The sequence below is a fragment of the Anser anser genome (genome assembly GCF_964211835.1).
Source record: "Anser anser genome assembly, chromosome: 25".
NCBI classification, from domain to species: Eukaryota; Metazoa; Chordata; class Aves; order Anseriformes; family Anatidae; genus Anser; species Anser anser.
This window is the reverse complement of record NC_139746.1, coordinates 2,925,918-2,945,276: the sequence shown is the minus strand read 5'-3', so window position 1 is coordinate 2,945,276 and position 19,359 is coordinate 2,925,918. Positions and strand designations below refer to the sequence as shown.

Here is a 19,359-nt window from a genome sequence, read left to right as displayed (position 1 = left end):
AAGTCGCCGCCTCTCACCATCTCTGTCCAGCACTCACCAAGCTTTGCTGCTAGCAGGCGGCTCACTTCTCTTGCCTGTCAAAACAGGGCTGCGCCACCCCCAAACACTTGCCGAAACTAACTACTAAAAAGAAATGGCGAGAGCCAGGCATGACAGCAAAAGACGAAGAGAAGGGATAGGCTCCCACAGCACTCCCCTGGGTCGCACAAGCTCCCATTTGCACGTCTTCTCTCTCCCTCTGGCCATGTTGTCAGGAAAGTGAGACCTGATCGGAGACAGGAGTGGCAATATCAACCAGATTTCCTCCCCCTCCTCTTTCTCTCTTATTTCGCAGTGCTGCATATCTGGGGTTGAAGAGACTTAAATCTCAATCTGCCTGCTGGAAATTGCAGGTTTTCAGCTCCTGATCTGCTTTCTGCAAACCCCAACAGGAAAGCGTCCCAAAGTGCTGAGATACACAGAGTATTCCCCTTCCCTTGCACCACCCCTGCTGCAGATGAGCTCCTTGCCTACCTTTTATTGCTGACGAGAAGCAGGACAGAACCATTCTGGATATTGGCTTCTTTGAGAGTCTCGTGTTCTTCGAGCTGCCTGGAGTTGTAATAAAATGTCTTCTTCCAGGAGGTGACGCCCTCCCGCACCAAGTGAGCCCGCAGGTCCATCACCGTGTCTCTGGGTTTGACGGTCAGTGGCATCATCAGGTCCTCATCGGCCAGGTGCACCTTGATGTGGTACCTCTTCCAGCGAGAAAGACTCCTTCGCAGCGTGTCCATCCTCTCCAGCTCTCCGGGGACAGTGTGGCAGAGAGGAGCATCCAGCTGGGAGGTAGGTAAGGCAGGGATGTGGCTCTGAAGAGGCTGTCTGCCGTGAACAACTTAAAATGTCCTGCCAAACCTGTTCCTCCCAGTTGCTAAGCTGCATGCTTCACATTCCAGGGAAGAGCTCACCTGGCTCCAAGAGCCTGCTGGCTGGGAAATGTCTCCATGAATCATTTCCACACACCCCTAAATCCCTTAATAATTACTGCGTCCTCACAAAGTGCTCTTCATTCCAATGGCTTTCACAGGACTTTAAAGATGGATCTCCACAGCCATTTGAAATGTGGGTGCCTTTGAAAAATGAATGGGTTTAGCAACCTCATGTCTCCTGCTCTAAAAAGCTGCCAGCTGTGGGATAGCTCAGTTCAAAAAGTAGACATTGAGAAACCTCACAGCTATTTAACATGGCCATTTTAATGAAGAACAGAAAAATATTCTGCATAGAGAAAACTTCCTCATGGGGGAGAGCCAGAACATCCTGAAGGAGACTCAGAGCCGGTGTGAACACCCCTCACTAGTGCACTGCAGTTTCATGTTAGGAGATCTGTACAGTTATTGTAGGAGAACAGGCTGGGACCCCCCGAAAGGGCATTCATTCATTGCTCCTCATACCATCATGTATCTAATACTGACTCACACACTCCTCGGCAGTTCATCATCTTGATTTCCTCCTCCTTGAAGATCCATGCCTAATTGAAGTATTGGTCGTATCCTGCTCTAACACGTGAGCAGAGATAGCATCACAGGGCTGCAGGCACATGCGAAAAGGTGACAAGAGAGGCCTCAGAATACCAAGAGGAGCAAGTGATGCTCTGGTAAATACAGTGACACCTCCAAAAGGAAGGAAGCAATGCCAGCTGCGGGAGCTGGCTGTAATTGAACGATCCTGCAAGGCAAAATCTGACAGTCACAAGATGGTACTTCAGAGCAAACATCATCAAGATAAGGAAGTCATTTTTTTTTTCTCAAAAAGATCAAGTCACCCTCTTATCTTGCAGGTAGTTTCCTGCAGCCCGTATTACCGGAATTAATTCCCTTATCCATTCTTCTCAACACACACCAGTATTTCTAGACCAAAGTACTGCAATATAGTTGCCCTCAGAGTGTGCTCTTCACTAAAAAGGGGCTGCTCTTGCCTATTAGATAATGAAACAAATTGACAGATTTTCAGATATGGCAGCAGTCAGCTCCCATTGAGAACAAGAGATGTGTCCCCTCTCCCGCTGAGAAACAATGAGGTCTCTACCCTGTCTTCTCACGTCTCTTCTTTTTTCCCTCCCCAATACGTTAGGTCTCTGTCAAGAACAACAGCTACACTACAGGCCATGGAGATTTCCCTGTGCACTTGATAGGAACTGAAACTTCTGCTAGCAAGTTTTTCGTTCTGGATTTGTTCACCATAGAGGTATGATTGTTTTGGTGGGGACTGGGATTCCTGGGTCCTCACTCTGCCACTGAGTTACTGCAGAGGTTTGAGATGAGTCACGTCACGCCTTCATGTTTGTGTTTGCTCATCTTATGATTGTTGCGTGGTATAACACGTGTCCTTCAAGCACCTCATGTGAAATAGGAACAGCTTTTAGCACAGCCATGGCCCCTTTCATGGAAGCATTTATAAATAGAATAGATCTGCAGATATGTCAATATTTTTCTCAAACACATGACACCACCACCATCATTAGTGAAGGAGAAACGGAGGCACAGAGCAGTGCAAAGCTGTTTAAAAAAAAAAAAAGTAAAAGGCTCATGTCCCTGTGTCTAAGAATCTCATAGGTTGCATTTTCAGAGACCTACAGAATCTTACAAGTCTGGGGCATGGTGCATCCTTCTCCTTTGGGGCGTCATTCACTTGGGGAGCCAAAATTCATCTCTGGTGTAAATCCAGAGTCTCAGGGGTAAATCCGGGGTCTGATCCAATTCCCACTGCCATCCAAGGGCAGACTCTCATTGACGGCAGTCAGAACTGGATCGTGCTCCAGACACACTGAGGTCTGATGGCTCCGGCCAACAGAATTTGCCCGGTGAGTGCCAAGGGAAGCATAAGGCATTCTCATTTCAGCAGAGCCCGTCTGGTGTCAGTGAGTCCATCAGCTCCATCCTTCTAGCATACGTGACAGCCTGACAGCTGCCAAATACCTCCCTCAGACACCTTTCAGACGGCTCCTGTTTATTTTTAGGACAGCTCTTTCCAGTCAGGGCTCAGATGTGTGTATCATTACATAGAAAAGGGGGATGGTGGCAGAAAGAAAACACACAGCTATTATTTCTATTATTTTTCTTTCTTTACCAATTACGTGGCTGGAGATTTTCTCATGTACCCCTATCCCCCATCTGACCATGTTGGGACCATTCATTTTAAGAAAAGGGGTGATATTTTAGCTGATGAAAGCCAGCAGAAGGAGAAGCATAGCAGTGAAGTCAGCTTATGAAATATTGAAGCAGTGAAACCCTCACTGGAACACGTGAATGGCTAATGCCAGTTCCAATTAATTTTGAATTTTTCATTAAACCATTATTAAAAGCAAGAGGACAGCAGAAATAAGGGAAATTGACTTGGGCAGTATATTAAGTACCTTAGTTTTGCTGGAGGATGTTTTATTATCTGTCCAAAGCAATTATTTCACAAGCTCCTGATAGTTTGTGGGCTAAACAGAGGTATAGGTTGAAGTTCTAGATCGTCTTTTCTTAAAGTTATTTTAATCCTCATCCTCTACCCTGTGCCTCACAGCCTAATTGGGTGATGTCTCTGGTATGTCATATCTGGAGGACAAGACATGGAGTCAGAGTTCTGAGAATCTGTGATAATGTGTCACTCTGGCATTATTTACAAATCAAATAAAAACTTATTGACTTAAGCTTTTCCCCATATTGAGGGCAAACAGAGAATGTGCAAACATTCAGAGAAGCATTCATTAGGAAAGCCTGAAAAGCAATTTAAAACCTAGGTGGGCTATGATTTTTTTAAGAACTAAAGCAACAACATTTAATAAAACATAGTCTCCTCCTCCCCTGCTCTCAGAGCTTCCCTACTCCATTGACTAGAGCAAAAGAGAAACACCTGCTTAAATTAGGTGCTTCATTAAGATGTCTCTTGTTGGTTGAGATAATCCTAGGCCTTATAATGTCTCCTTATAATACCAGAATAGAGACGCATATTTCTTAGCCTTTTTTTGGCAATGGCTGTGTTTTCCTGCCTGCTGTGCTGCTGTCCTTGCAGAGGAGGACAGAAAAGTGGGATGTTGCTCTATCAGGTAATAAAGGTTTCTTCATTTCCTGGTAGCAATCATATGGAAAGTGCGACATCTGGGGAAAATAAGACCTCAATTGCCCTGGAAGATTCTTTGGGGAAACCCCTCTGTCAATGCTGGCCTTTCAGGCAAGTAAGATACTGTGCTGGTTCCTGAAGCTGTCTGATCCCAGGACTCACAGTCACTAAAGCTTAATACTAAGCATTAGCTAGCAGGCTCATTCTCTACCCCATGGTCATTCTCCTGTTCCATTACTCGATGGCGCAGAAGGAGGCTGCAGTGTTGTGACCTCTGAGACCCACACTGGCTGCTGGGGAGCATGGGGCTGGGAAAGGTTCACTCACTGTGAATGAATGGCTGTGCAGAACAAATCAAAAGGTTCAACAGTGATCGCTTACGGTTAGAAATCTCCAGTCCAAAATGCAGCCTGCCACCTAATCCACTCAGTGCCCCAGATATCTTCGGTAATGGGGCAGCTTAAGGTGCTAATATTTATATTTCTGAAAGCCCAGAGGTCCCGACTAGAGCTGTACCACCATGTGCCAAGTGCTTTACAGATAAGAAAGATGAGTAAGGCCTTTTCTATCACCCAGTGCTTCCCTCCTCCTGAGATGTGCTTGATTATAAAATGACTGGGCTCACTTTAGATGTCAAGTTACATCTACAGGAAATGAACAAAGAGCTAATAAATGATTAATAAATGCTTTGAAAAATGGGTAATTAAATGAAACAGCTTTTTAGAGTTCAACAGAAAAGCACAAAACATGTAAGCCCAAGCGATAACACTTCTCCTGATATAACTTATCTACAGCATACTGCTCACATCTGGAAGAGTGCTTAGAAATACTATTAACTTCTCGTGCACCACGAATAAAGAGAGCCTTTGTGAAGGAGGAGCAATTCTTCTCCTGGGGATAAGGGCAAATTCCTCATTGTTTAGACCATTTAAAAACCGTAAAAGCTGGAAGGTACTTATGGTAACGTATACTGGGAGGTGTGCGTGATGATGGAAAGTGGCAATCTTTGCACTGACCCTATCCTGTCATCTGCCTGTCAAGCTATAGGGTCCTATTCTCCCAGGCCAGATGTCCTTTCTGTTACACTGTATTCCTATCCTACATCTCCTTGCCTGGCACAGGGGAAAATGTCTTGTCATCTTGCCCTGCTCCATACAGCAGTCAGGAGTTCTGATCCCATGTTTGGCATGGGATTGAACTTAAAACAGGCTTCAGAAAAAGCTGTGTATTTTCAGCTTTGAAGGAGCAAACTTGTCTGGTTTTGGAACTGCAAGTTTCTAAGTGAAAGCTAGTTGTGAGATGGTGACATTTTCTGGTGGAAAAGGAAATGTGAAGGAACAAAAAAACACTAACGCACATGTTAAATGAACCAGTCAAGTGCAGACAATGGAAAAGATGAAAAATGGATATAGGGGAAAGCATTTTGCAGTGGTAGTTACTTCTTGCTGCAATTCTTTATAACTTCCCAGATAGGAGATTCATGACCCTAGGAAGCAGTCTGTATCCTCCAGGGTTTGGCCTGCAGCAGCCCATGACTCACTCACCTGCCAGGTTTGGCAGTAAGCTGAGAAACAAGCAAGATAGCAAAACATCTTGTGGAAACAGCAAAACAAGAGACGAATGAATTAAATGCTGGATGAGTGAAAAAAAATAAACCTGTGTGGACAAAGGGGTGGGGGGGGAGGGGGCTAGATAGAGCGAGCGAGTGCTCATGCCACTGGAAACTCCAGAGGAGCCTGCCTCCAAGGCAGCCAGCTCCATTTATTTGCAGGCAAAACAAATTCAGGATGCCTCGGTCTTAAAAGGTGAGGTAGGCGGAAATAAAAGATTTGAGGCTCTACCAGCCATTCCACCAGCAGCAAGATGGTTTTCCAGGAGCCCAAGGAAGGAAGAGGATTTGTGGATCTACATTGCCATCTAATGGTAAGGAGGAGCGTAAAGCTTTCGGTACAGCCCAGAAATGGGCTACACTAGCAAAGTAACCGAGGAAGGAATGGTCCATAGCGATGACTGTCCTTTGGTCTAAAAGGAAATCCTTCCCTGTGACAGAATGGCAGTCCCCGGTGAAGGCAATACCGCTAACCCAGATAAAGGAAGGGTAGCCAAAGTCTTGGGATAGAGGCTACTGATTTCTCCTCTTCTGGCATCCTCTCCACTCCATTCTGAATTAGCCAGGAACATGCACATAGGATGGGATTTGCTTTCCCCTTTGTTTGTACCAGATACTGGCATAGATATAGGCTTCCCAAGCAGGTGCTGAGTGAATCCTGACATCCCATTCAAAACAGTTAACTCAGCATCTCAGGTGTTGAAGACTCTGTTGAAAAATACAGATAACCAGGATTAGATATGAAAAGAGGTCAATTCCCTTTGGATCTAGGCACAGGAAGAGTAGATCTGTCCTTTTGCTCACACCTAGCCCAGCACATTGTCTGCATCAGTGGTGAGTCATGGATACATAATGAGACAGTAGCTGAAAGAGGATACTACTACCCTGCCATACCCTTTACACTGGGTGTTAGCCCTGCAGGGAAGACATACAAATAAAATTCAGTGAGATGTGAGGTTTTATGGATTTTGTCATTTCTAACCAAACATTTAAAAGGAAATGCCAGGAAGAGACCAATTTGGTGTTCATTCTGGTGCCACCTTTGTTACAGCATGCTGCTAAGGATGCACTGTATTACATAGTTTCTAGAACAGAAACTTTACAAGGGAGAGTTGAGTGTTAGGAGATACCTACATTAAGAAACCAAAGGAAACTTGGTAAAGGATTGTCAGAAGTTTCTTCTACTTTGACACATTGTAGCCTTGACACATGCAGCTTTGCATATAAGGAGGGGTTGGAGCTCATTCAATGTGAAAGAGAGGAAGGTGATATTTTATAACCATGAGTTTCAAATAAGCAGAAGCCAGAGAATAGATTAGGGATGTAAAGTATCAGCTCTTTCCGGATAGTGAAATGGGCCATGGTGTCAGTACCAATTAATTAAAGAAAGAAAGAAAGAAAGAAAGAAAGAAAGAAAGAAAGAAAGAAAGAAAGAAAAGAAAGAAAATAAAAAGAAGAAGAAGAAAATAAAAAGAAAAATGGAGTAGGGATTGAGAATATGGAAAAAAATGGAGAACTGCCAGACCTCAGTCCACAGGACCAAAAGGACCCCCCCAGTCTGTTAAAACGCCTGCTGTGACATGCTTCCCATGCAGTGTGCTGCCAAAGAAATGAGCACACTCCCAAACAATCCAACTTCATTTCCTTCTGATATCGTCTCATATTTACACACAATCTTGCCAAGCCTTGCTAGGCCCAAACAATCATACTGAAAGAAGAGGAATAAACAAAGGAATTCCTACAGCCTATAAAACACTCTCCTGCCTGCCCAAGAAAAAGGAAATGGTTTGGAGGGAGGTCTCTTTTTTCTTTCTTGGTTGCTCACTGTTTCCCAAGCTAATGAAAGCCAGAGGCTGTGGGAGTGACGGGATTAACGTTGCTGAGGGACCAGAGTGGATTTTTCAGGTATTTCTCTCCAGTTTGTGAAGCAGGGAGGGGAAGAAGGGAATGTACCTGGTTGAAGGGCTACACAAGATGACATGTTCCTTGACGTTCCTTTCTAAAAGTGGCTCTGAGTCATGCTACAGAGTTGATATGAAAAATGTTTCTCCTGCAGTAGAAATACAATAGTAAAAGAGCCTTTTGAGCGTTCAGTTCTCCAGCCCCAATTCTGAGCCTGCCCAAGCCTGCAGCAGGAGAGGGGCTGGTGAGCTGTCTGGAAAGCCTCCTCTGCCCCCCTCAGTAATCAGAAATTATGGAGAGGCTGTGAGAGCTGTCATAGAAACAGCTCAAAGCATGCCGAGGGCTACATGCAGCTGTAGTCCCAGGGAAAGGCATGCACGGTCTTGCAGCTACCTCCATTGTATGGGTTCCTGTAAGCGCTGGGTCAGATGGGGTGAACACCATACTTCCCCCACACACACCCCCACCCCCCATTTTCTCCCACACTTAATGTGTTTCCAAAGCTGTACCCCAAAACCTGCTTCTTTTATTAGTTTTTAACATCATTCGTGAAGGTTTAACAGCACTGCTACTTAAAAGCCTCACCCTGTCTGCTTAAATCGGTTCCATGCTCAGAACTAGCAGCTCTTTGTTTTGGCTGCTTTGTCTTTCACTGTTCAAATCATGGAAATCAAAGTACACCCATGGGGTCACCTTGCCACAATGGTACCTGTGGGACAGAGAAGGGGAACAAGTATTCTAGTTTCTGTGAGGAAAAAAATACATTTAATTATGTCAGGTGTACTGAGGAGTCATCCGCAGTGTGGGCTGGCAGCGGACACCACACTGGGGAAACGCAGGGCTGGTGCCCAAGCATGCTGCTTTGTGCTTCCAAGCATACACTAGAATTATATCTGTTAAAAATTCAGATAACATTTTCGTAAAGGTTAAAACCCTGTAGTCAGGGTTATTTAATTGCCCCTGATGAGGGATAGAGGCACGGGCGGCGTGGAACGCGCGGGCAGGAAGGGGGCGCACAGCCCTCTGGGAGCTGTAGTCCCCGGGCGCTCCGCCATCTTGGCGCCGCCAGAACACCGACCCCGGGACGCTCCCTGGCCGCCATCTTGGGCGGGGGGCGAAGCCTCCTTATGGGGAAGCGGCAGGGGCTGCCGGGGTGGGGTTTTGATTTGGTAGCAGTGTGAGCAGCGCTTTTATTTTGAATTGGGAGAGCTGTAAGTCCTTTACAAAAGGCAAACTGAGCAGCCTTGTGAGTGCTCTGGCTGGCCTTGTGGTGCTAAAGTATGGTTTGTGAGATTCTAATCTTACTTGTGGGTGTTGTGGTAGCTTCATGTCCATTCTACCACCAGAGCAAGCTTAGATTAATAAAGGTGGCTTGCTTTTGTCCTTTTTTTTTTTCCTTCACTGACCTTCCTTCACTGAGGTCTCTTCTGAAGGTCTGAATAGCGCTGAAGTGCTGTTCGAGCTCACCTCAGATGGCAGGGGGGCTGCCAGGCTGGAATTTGTGGTGCCCCCATGTCTGGGGATGCAAGTGCTTCTGAGGGAAGGTCTGTGAGGGTTTGTGTAGGTGTGGGGAGCTTGGGCTCTGTGTGGCCTGGGAGGATGAAGGCTGGGGAGAGCACGCCAGGGGGCAGAATCAGGGAGGGGGAAAGGCTAAGTGGAGTGGGGAACAGGGCCTGAATTTGGTGAAGCAGGGGCAGATGAGGGTGTGGAGGTTCCTGCACAGCAAAGTCAACAAGTGCTTCTGGTCTTCCCTGGAGGGTGGGGTAAGCCCTTACTGTGGTCAGGGCAAAGCTGATCATGAAGTTAAGTTAGAGCATATGAAAGGATGTGAAAGGGTAGCTGGGCTTTGGGGATTTATGGGTTTAATAGGATTGGAGTAGGAAATAGGGCTCATCCCAGGGCCATTGGATGCTCTTCTTGGGTTGCCTGAGGAGCTGCTCCTGATGCTCTTCCCAGGGCCTGCTATTGCCTTGCTTGACAAGACAGGAGGTGGCTGCTGCATATAGGAGAAGATATTTACAGTGCTTATCAGGCTGCAGTGTCAGATGTATTGTTCAGTCCTGAAATATTTAGCAAGAGAAAGTTCAAAGTCAGGTGCTCAAACTCAATGAACTCCTTTGAGCCTGAACTTGGAATCCAAATCTGAACTCTGTTATGTATTATACCATTATAGATTACAGTCGGTTCCTTAAAATAAGTGGATACTTTTACAGCACAAAATAAATAAAAAATCGCTCTCAGCACATATTCTACATCTTTTTATGGTGTAAGTCTAGCTATCTGTTAAGTTTTTGTTGTTGTTGTTTTTAATTTTTAGTGTGGTTTTATTTTGCAGGAATTAAAAAAGACACTTCTTTGTACTTATAATAATGGCATAATAGTAATGAAGTCAGGCCATTCCCATTAGATCTACGGGGCTGTTTAATTGCTCTGCAAACACTAAGGGGTGCTAATAAGCTTTCTTTCAAGCATGTGTTCATGTGTCAACACTTCTGCTTTGTCAGAAGCTTAAAAATGGAAACAGTTTTCTCTTTAAGAAAACAGGACCCAAATAAGGATATGATGGAGTGGTGAAGATTCCTCTAGTGAGTCTGTTCCAGCTCATTCCTTAGAAAGGCTGCATATGAAAGATCAGAGAAGAGGCCAGTAGATCTGGTTTTTGTCCAGGGGTCTCCAGGTTTAAAGCTCTCTACAGCTACTTGAGCTCAGTTTCCCTCTGACTTGGCTGGGCACAACTCCTTTCTCTGCCCAACTCATAAAAAAAAAATTAAAAGTTTAGTCTTCAGGATTTTTTCAGTTGTGTGACAAACACAACCTATCCTTTAGCAAAAATGGAAGCTATCAAGAAAAAAATGCAGATGTTGAAGTTAGACAAGGAGAATGCAATAGATAGAGCAGAGCAGGCTGAAACGGATAAGAAGGCAGCTGAGGACAAATGCAAACAGGCAAGTAGAAATAAAATCACAGATTGTGCATGTGCTGTGGAAATAAGTGTAATTAAATATCATGTTGCAACTCTGATTCAGAGAAAAATATAACTTGAACTTGGGTTTTTTGTTAATCTTTTGCCTTTTTAAGATGGTATGCTCGTACAGCCGGTGCTAGGTATTAACTTTTCAGCTATATTTGCAAATTTTTAAAGACTATCTTGTTTAAGTTTTTTAAATCATACATAATTGCTTTAATTTTCTTGTGCTTATGATTCCATGGAAAAGACCACACAGACTTTAAATCAAAACTGTATAGCTTGAACACCTGTAGGACGAGTGTTAATACCTCCTGCAGTCAGCTGTGTCTAAAACTTAATTGAGCCTCTCCTTGAAGTGAATTAAGAAAGTTCACTTGACTAGTCTTTGGTATATAGATGCCACTTAGAGGTGCTGGCTGTGACTTGACGGTAGGTATGCTGTGTTATTGTTTTGTTAGGAATGATCAGCAATATCTTAATTTGAAAGCCCTAATTTTATCTGAATTACACAGATAACACTTGTATATTCTGTTGCTTTTCAGTGTGCTGTATTCTGGGTGTCTACCTCATGTACTTTCAGAATGATCTTGAAATGGATGTTGACTACATTCCAGTTTGTTATAGAACTTCTTATAAAATTCTCATGTCTTTTCCTTTTATATGCTTTAAATATGTTTGCTTCTGCTATATGTTCCAGATTGCTCTTACGCATTGTTAGCGTTCATTTGGCCAAATGTTGCTTCTGTTCAAGTTCAGTTTGAGAACTTTGGGTAATAATCTTTCATTCATGTAGCTAAAACAACAGGAAAGATGTTTCCAAAAGGGTCGGCTGCTGCTGTCTTTCTCCCACCCCCAGCTTATGGAAAACTACTCTTCACTTCTGTTCTCTCACAGTAAGCTTCTGCAAGCTTCGTACACCACCACGTCAATGTAGTCACTGTTTCTTTTGTAGCCTCTGAGGTGCTGATCAGATGCAGCTCTGCTGGGCCACACTTTTTCCCTAACAAATGTTTCTGCACTCAGTGGCAGAGGAGCCACAGCAGATTGTTATTCAGAATAGTTAATGGTGATTGAAATGCTCAGCCTTCCTTTGCATTTAGTTAGCAAAAGTTTCCTACTAAGTGACACACTTGTGGGAACGTTTTAAGTACATGAGGATAATTCACAACAAAAAGCTAAAAAGAGAAAATAAGTCTTTGATCTTATTCCTTTTCTCTGAATTGTACCCAATTTTTTATCTTTTTTTTTTAATATAGGCACAGTACTCAAGTAGTGATTTTAATGTCATACACAAAGGAAGCATCACTTCCTTCATCCTGCTAGTTGTACCCCTGTTAGAGCATCCAAGTGAGCATATTCAGTTCTCTCACACTATCTGGTTACTCTAAAAGTATAGCAACATAAACAGTGTTCAAGAATAGCTCACTACCAAAAATGCTGTTAAAGCTATCTTTGAAGCTAGAATGAAGAAAATACGTGCCCTAAAACATACACTATTTTGAGTGAACTATTTTGATAGCCTAAACTTCTGTGGGGGCGGAGTTAAATTGTTAAATCTGTTTCTGTACAGACTGAACTGTTTTGTATCGCAAATGGAGCAGATGGGCTTGCAGGCGCACCCTTATCAGCAGCAAGCCTCCTGATAATGCAAATTCTAAAGGGAGCATGAGACAGTTTGTCATTAAACAGTCTCCCAGCAGGTTATAAATAGTACCATTGTAGTGCACGATATGGATTTATATGGTATGGAGGAGAGAGCCTGAACCTCATGGTGGGATGGGGTGTACCTTGTTGGCCCACAATTAGTCACAGAACGATTCAGGTTGGAAGGGACCTCCAGAGGTCATCTGGTCCCACCTCCCGCTTACGGCAGGGTCTGTAGTGGGCCAGACCAATTCCCTCCTGCTTCCAGAGGACCACTTTTGAAGTGTGTCGAATGATGTGCAAAAAAGATTATGAAAGAATGACAACTGCCTTTTTCTAGCTATACAGAAATTGAACAGTTTCCTAATAGATCACCAGGTAATGCTGTTAAAACAAATAAAAAGATCTAACTTTAAAACATTTTTCATCATGCTGTAGAATTAACTGCTGCAGGATGTTGTGGAGTCCAAAATAGAAATGTGTAAAAGGGACTATACCAGGCGTTAAACCAGATCCTGTGTGTGCAGCGATGAGGAGTGTTGTTACAAAGACAGTATGTTTTTAATGATCTTTCCCTGGAACCTGCTACCAGTCAGACTACTTGCAGTAAGAGAATCTGGCCTTCTTGTGACTCTGTTATGATATGTTAAAACCGATAGTAAAGAGGGGTTTTAGCCATGTTAAACTGTAACTGATTATGTGCCACAATGTTTTTATTTTTTTCCTCTTGAAAGGTAGAGGATGAGCTGGTAGCTCTGCAGAAGAAGCTGAAAGGAACCGAAGATGAGCTGGATAAGTACTCCGAGGCTCTCAAAGATGCCCAGGAAAAACTAGAGCAGGCTGAGAAGAAGGCCACTGATGTATGTACCCTCCAGCTAACGTCTGTCTGTAACTACGCTCTGTTTTGCAGTATGCGTATAGTACGTTGGTGGTACGAATCGCTGAGAGTTGTTGTATTGCAGGACTTCAGTCAGGGGATGGGAAAAGCAGTGTTCGGTTTCAGGTACGTAAGCCGCCTGCCTGCTCCAACAGCATGAACGCAGGCTGGCTGCTCAGCACCCAGCGCACGGTGCACGGCTGCCCTAGGGAGCTGGAGCAGGGCCTTGGTGGGCCACGCGGTGACCTCGCAGCCCCGCAGCGGTCGGGGGGTGCCGAGAGGGGGATTTCCAGGCCCCGGCGTGCGGAGGGAGCTCCTTGGCGGCGGTGACGCGGTCCCGGAGCAGCACAGAAGCGGCTGGGGGAGCAGCACGGAGCTGCTGCAGCTTGGCTTTGGCTGGGGGCTCCCGGTGAACCGGGGCGGGGGGGGGCAGGGGGGTCGGGCCCCGAGCCGCGCCCGGCCCGGTTCCTCCGCGCTGACGTCACCAGCCCACCTCCAGCCGCGTGACGTCATCGGCCCATTGAAAGGCGCGGGGCCGCGCGCCGCCACGTGCAGCACCTCCGCGCCCTGCCCGCCGCCCGCACCGCGCCCATGGCCGCGCCGAGCTCCCTGGAAGCGGTGAAGAGGAAGATCCAGTGCCTGCAGCAGCAGGCCGATGAGGCGGAGGATCGCGCCCAGGTCCTCCAGCGGGAGCTGGACCTGGAACGGGACCTGCGGGAGAAAGTGAGACCGCCCGGGCTGCCTGCTCGCCTCTCTCGGTCGCTCTCTCCCGGGCTGCCTGCTCCTTCCTTCCTGTCTCTGGCTCTCTCTCCGCTGGGGGGTCCCGGCTGTCCCGTCCCCACCCCCCCGCCCCGTTCCTCAGCTGTCCCCTCGCTGCTCCGCTCCGCAGCTCCCCGCGGAAAGCCGCGGTGCCGCCGCAGCGCCTCGCCCGCGCCGTGCTCCGGGGGCACCGGGCTCGGCCGGGGCGCCGGCTGCTTGCCGCTCTCGGGGCCCTGCCCTGCGGAAAAGGCAGCGATCGGCAGCGCGGAGCGGCTGGGAGTCGAGTAGGAAATCGGTGCTTAATTAGGGGAAAAGCGCCGCATCGCAACGAGCCGAGAGTTCCCGCCTCGGCGCCGCACCGCTGGCTCCGGCACAGCTGGGAAATGTCCGAACTGCTGGAAAATAACTTCTCCCTCCTGGTTTTCACAGAGAAATGAGAGCTCTCCGCTAGCGTGCCGCTCTCCCGGGGCTGGACAGCTGGTTTCACTTAGATTTGTGTGTGATCAGCCTTCCCGGCATCTTCCTGCTATTTTATCACATGTCAGCGAGTTAGTTTTACCGTATAAGGACTGCGGGCTGCTTCTGGGAGAGGTGGAGCCAGGCTAACTCCAGCTTCCCAGTGGCCCCATCTCCGTAGCTTTGGAATCTTGTTTAATTAAAATGGGACTTAAAAATGTCCTGTCTAGTGGAAGAAGTTGCAGACTGCCACGTAACAGACGCCAGTTTTCTCCATGATCGATGCCTTGTGTGCAAATCTAGTAAGTTAAGTATATAGCACTGGATAGAAAACAAATGAAATGCTGGGTAATTGTGACTAGAGGAATCCTGTGTCAGCTTCCATTTGGATCAGAGTCGCAGAAATCCTTTCCAAGATGGTACAGCTATGAGCGGAAACCACATCCTCCAACTTAGGAGGAGCAGTCAGTAACCAAGTTTCAGAAGCTGCTGCAAAATGAGTATTTTGCAGAGTGTTTAACATAATGCGAAAAACGACTGCTCTTGCAGAACCTATGGCCCATAAAAGTGCATTTTAAAAAAAGCTGTTAAGCTGGTATATGGCAATCATGCTCAGATTTGGGGAGACCTATATGCTAAGTCGTTGAGCAGACTTAGCAACTGTTAAAGTGGGTCTTTTTTTCCTACAAATAACGAGCAATTAAAGGACCCGTATCTTAATAAACATGATGAATTTATGGACACTAATTTGTTCATATTGTGTGTGTGCAAGCATTTCTCCCAACAACCTCTTCATTTGTTACATAGTCTGTCCTGAAACAAAAGGTAACTACTGCTCAGTTTATTCAATAATACATAAACAGACCTTATTATTAAGAAATGTTTATTGCCTAATTCCTTAAGTACCACAGGAAGCAATGAAAAAGGAAAGTGAGCTTATTTTAAGAACATATTTAATTTTGCCCTATTTATGTTACAAAGAAGACTGACTCTCATGCTGTGGCCAACTGTATCCCCTGCCACTTAAAGATTATATACCATTGGCAGGCTTAGGAGGCCAAAGTAGCTTTAATTTCGGCAATGTGCTGTGATAGGATATTACTGTAATTTGTGATGGAACATAGAAATCAAATGTGAAGTTTTTGGAACAAGCCATTATGCAAACCAATTGGTTTTTAACTTTGAATTCTACTGATCTAGCCATGTGAAGTGACCTGAGAACACTTCTCCGTTTGCAATCAGTGTCTAATCCTTTGTTGTGTGGCAGGAATGACAAGTACCACTGAAAAAAAAAAAAAGAAAGGAGAAGCACATACTCCATACCTTGACATTCCTGAGATGCCATAGTTTAAACAAACAAAAAGCAGAGAGAGAGGGAAAGGTTTTCAGAGCTGCCCTGCTGTAGCAAGGAGAAGCCTTTGCAATTAAAAGGAAACTGATTAGATGTGAACATTTGTCAGATGGCAACTGGCATGCACAGAACCTCAATTCTAGGTGGTTATTTCACATAGGCTGAAGGTGAGGTGGCAGCTCTGAACAGACGTATCCAACTAGTGGAAGAGGAGTTGGATCGTGCCCAAGAACGGCTGGCCACAGCCTTGCAGAAACTGGAGGAGGCTGAGAAAGCAGCGGATGAGAGTGAGAGGTGTGTTTCCTTTTCTTCTTCTTTCTTTTTTTTTTTTGGTAGCAAACAAAAAGGAATATACACAACTAAAATATTCCAGCATCTACGTGTGCTAATGTGTATTGGAGGTCAGAGACTCAGAACTAGAGGCATGGGGTTTTTTTCTTAATGGAGTAATTCTGTTAGCCTAGAAGAACATGATAGTATGGTTATAATGGGATGCTTTCTAGTTATAAATATTGAATTCCACTTCAGGACTTAAAAGTGCTAAAATGCTTCTACATTAAACACGCACTTTGATTTCTGCAGAGGAATGAAGGTTATTGAGAACAGAGCAATGAAAGATGAAGAAAAAATGGAAATCCAGGAAATGCAACTGAAGGAGGCCAAGCATATTGCTGAAGAAGCTGACCGCAAATACGAGGAGGTAAAAGGGATGCCTAAATAAGGAAGTGATAAACCATATGGGAGAAGTGGGAGCAACTTTGTTATTCTTCAGTTTAGTCATTCTTTGTACGCTTTTCACTGTGTGATAGCAACCTTTGAATGTTCCCTAAAAGGAATAACGTTAATGGTGACTCTAGCAGCATTTAAGATACTTAATTCTAAGAACACTGAAAAGTAACTTATTTGGGGAAAAAGTCTGTGATGTCTGCATGTTTGTTTTACTCTAGTTTCATTCAGAAGGGAAGCACAAGCATAGCGCTCTGAGAGAAACATGCAAGAAACGATAGCAGCTTGATACAATTGTTTTCTCTTTCCAGGTTGCTCGTAAATTGGTTATTTTGGAGGGTGAGCTAGAAAGAGCTGAAGAGCGTGCAGAGGTGTCCGAAGTGTGAGTAGCTTCACAAACACAGAACTAGTTTAGAATACAGTAAAGGTTAAAGCTACATTTCATTAGAAAAATCTAATGCTAGCAGACAAGCACGTAGTATATTCGGAAAAGCTTTTTGCACCTTATACACTCAACTTTCTGCTTTCAGACTTAATAAGTATTTTGCATCTTATATTTTTAAGACTTCTTGAAAGTAAAATTAAACCATAACAGGAAGAGTAGTAATTTCTCCTTTTTTTTTTCCCTGTAGTAAATGTAGTGACCTTGAAGAGGAGTTAAAGAATGTCACTAACAATCTGAAGTCTTTGGAAGCTCAATCTGAAAAGGTTGGTTCTTTAAGTAACATAAGGGATGGGGGCAAAATCGAAACCTGTAATTAAAATTCATAGAAATAATCCAGAGATACAAAGAAATTAAAAGGGGTTAGCTGAGTGCCTGTTTAAAGAGACTATGGAAAATGCTGAATCGGTTCTCTTACACTGTCAGCCTTTTTTGTGCTGCATATGAAAGTAAGGCAATTACCAGTCTTAAAATGATGGTATTTGAACTAGAGTTTGAGATGTCTTGACAAAAAGGAAAAAAGTATGGGTGTATGCAAAGGGTGTATGCAACTGTTGTAAAAGTGGTTATAAACAGTGGTCATGTTTCCACAAACATTTGTTGTTGCTGCCACAACTTCCCTTAAAGAGTGTTTGTTTTCACAGTACTCGGAAAAAGAAGATAAATATGAAGAAGAAATCAAGATTCTCTCTGACAAGCTGAAAGAAGTAAGTTTATCCATCCCCAAACTGTATTTTGGCAGCTTTTTTTTTTTTTTAACAGCACTCAATTATTCTATTTGTTCTTTTTAGGCTGAAACTCGTGCTGAATTTGCTGAGAGAACAGTTGCCAAACTGGAAAAGTCTATTGATGATCTGGAAGGTATGAAATCACTCCGGTTCTTGTTTTTAAAATCTTCAGTTTCAAGTCAGAAAACAAAATTCTAGGAGTGAGTAATTTTAGTAATTCTAGGAGTGAGTAATTTTGTTAGGAAATGACAGAAGTATTCATCAGGTATATAGGTAAGCCAGCATGATACAGCTGGTAATCCACTGGACATACCTGTCTAGCCCAGTTGGTACCTATGGAACAGAGGGGATTTTCCTGAAAGAGGTTCTCTTCCAAAAACTTGGTAACGATAACCTCATTTTGGCTACCTCACAAACGTATATGCTCAAACACCCTTTCTATTAATAAAATCATAATCCTATTTAGCCTGAATACTGAAAAATAAGTGAGAGATTATTAAAAAAAAAAAAAAAAGGACATGTAGAGACCTGGCAGGTGGGTGTATTTTTGTTTTCATACCGGTACTCAATTACAGATCTGTTTTCTTCTTTTGTTTTCCTCCGCAATTGCTTCGGTCGCTGCCTTCTGCCTGTCTTCGTGTCTTCTGCTATACGCCTTTTCCTCTGGACTGTTTCTCTGCATTTCTTGCTGAAACATGCCTTCTGCCCTCGTGACTGATAGATGAGCTGTACGCTCAGAAGCTGAAGTACAAAGCTATCAGTGAGGAGCTTGACCATGCTCTCAATGACATGACCTCTCTGTAATTTGCACTTGTTTGGGGGGGCGCTTTGACTTGCTGCATTTCTTAAGCTTTTCTTGCCTTTAATACCTGTCACTTCTGTGCAATTCAATCCTCTCTGTAAGAACCGAGCTCAATAAAAACGAGATACCTCTGCCTTTCAGCTTTTGGGTTTCTTTCCTTACAGTTCACCTAAAACAGACCAGTAATGACACTTAAGTTCAGCTCCTCACACCAGGGTGCAGTAGATGCAGTCAGCACGGGTGGGACAGGGAGGGTGGTGTGGCCCAGGATACTGGGGCAACAGGGCCGTGCTTGTCCCTGACAAGTGCCGTAGACCTCGGTCTGTCTCAGCACCCCTGGCAGCCAGGACAGAACCCAGGGGACTGCCAAAGGCCTGGATTTTGCTATTCCCAAAGACAGGCCCAGCGGTGAAAAGCTCTGAGCTTGCTTCTGTGCAAGTGTGGAGCTCTGCGTGGTTTAAAATTGACGGGACAATGAAAACTGTAGGATGTGTCCTACAAGTCAGATGTTAAATCAAAACGCGAGTCTGGCATGTAACGCAAGAGATGCCCAAAACCTCCCGAAATAAAGAGTGATTGCAAAAACAATAAAAATAAAAATGGGGGAATGTGATTGTTTCTCTTGAATGTCAAGGTAAGTTTTTTTTATTTAAAGAGATTTTTTTAAATATATTTAAAGTTTTATATTTAATGAGAAAAGATGTAAAGAGAAATTTATTTATTTTTTATTTTATTTATTTAAAGAGAAAAGGCAGTAATGTGATGTGCGTTTTAAGTCCTGTTTTTTCTCCTTTCCCCCTAGAAAAACTTGCTCAAGCGAAAGAAGAGAACTTGGGCTTGCACCAGACACTGGACCAGACACTAAACGAACTGAACTGTATATGAAGCAGGGAAGAGGAGCTCAGCAGCCCCCTGAGGCTTAAACCCTCACCTCCTGTACCGCGCCACTCCTCTCCCTTTCCCTCTCTGTACCCTGGAAGACAAAAAAAAAAAAAAAAAAAACACCAACAAA

At 44.4% G+C, this 19,359-nt stretch overlaps 2 protein-coding genes across 13 annotated transcripts in view; one reads left to right on the top strand and one right to left on the bottom strand.

The window, feature by feature from the left end:
- Window positions 1-773, bottom strand: part of TINCR (TINCR ubiquitin domain containing) — a gene marked incomplete at its 5' end in the record, with an annotated part of 13,616 nt that extends 12,843 nt beyond the window's left edge. For all 3 annotated transcript variants that reach the window (XM_083811357.1, XM_083811358.1, XM_083811359.1), the window contains one exon: window positions 514-773. In XM_083811357.1, the coding sequence (XP_083667483.1) occupies window positions 514-773 (260 nt within the window). The remainder of the gene's footprint in view (window positions 1-513) is intronic.
- TPM4 (tropomyosin 4) lies at window positions 712-19,359 on the top strand. 10 transcript variants are annotated; one of them, XM_083811340.1, is made up of 10 exons: window positions 712-825; window positions 2,110-2,223; window positions 12,941-13,066; window positions 15,810-15,943; window positions 16,232-16,349; window positions 16,687-16,757; window positions 17,008-17,083; window positions 17,462-17,524; window positions 17,609-17,678; window positions 19,150-19,359. In XM_083811340.1, the coding sequence occupies exons 1-10, from the start codon at window positions 727-729 to the stop codon at window positions 19,230-19,232; spliced, it is 954 nt and encodes a 317-aa protein (XP_083667466.1). In that variant the 5' UTR covers window positions 712-726; the 3' UTR covers window positions 19,233-19,359. The 10 variants fall into 10 exon arrangements, with proteins under 10 accessions (XP_083667466.1, XP_083667468.1, XP_083667470.1 ...); XM_083811342.1 differs by lacking the exons at window positions 712-825; window positions 2,110-2,223 and adding an exon at window positions 7,517-7,597; XM_083811344.1 differs by lacking the exons at window positions 712-825; window positions 2,110-2,223 and adding an exon at window positions 10,102-10,543 and having other exon boundaries at window positions 12,945-13,066.

Coding starts and splice junctions, on each gene's coding strand:
- TPM4 (XM_083811340.1), top strand. CDS start 727: ATGTGGTACCTCTTCCAGCGAGAAAGACTCCTTCGCAGCGTGTCCATC. Junction 17,084..17,461: donor TGGAAGCTCAATCTGAAAAG/GTTGGTTCTTTA, acceptor TTGTTTTCACAG/TACTCGGAAAAAGAAGATAA. Junction 17,679..19,149: donor GTCTATTGATGATCTGGAAG/GTATGAAATCAC, acceptor CTTTCCCCCTAG/AAAAACTTGCTCAAGCGAAA.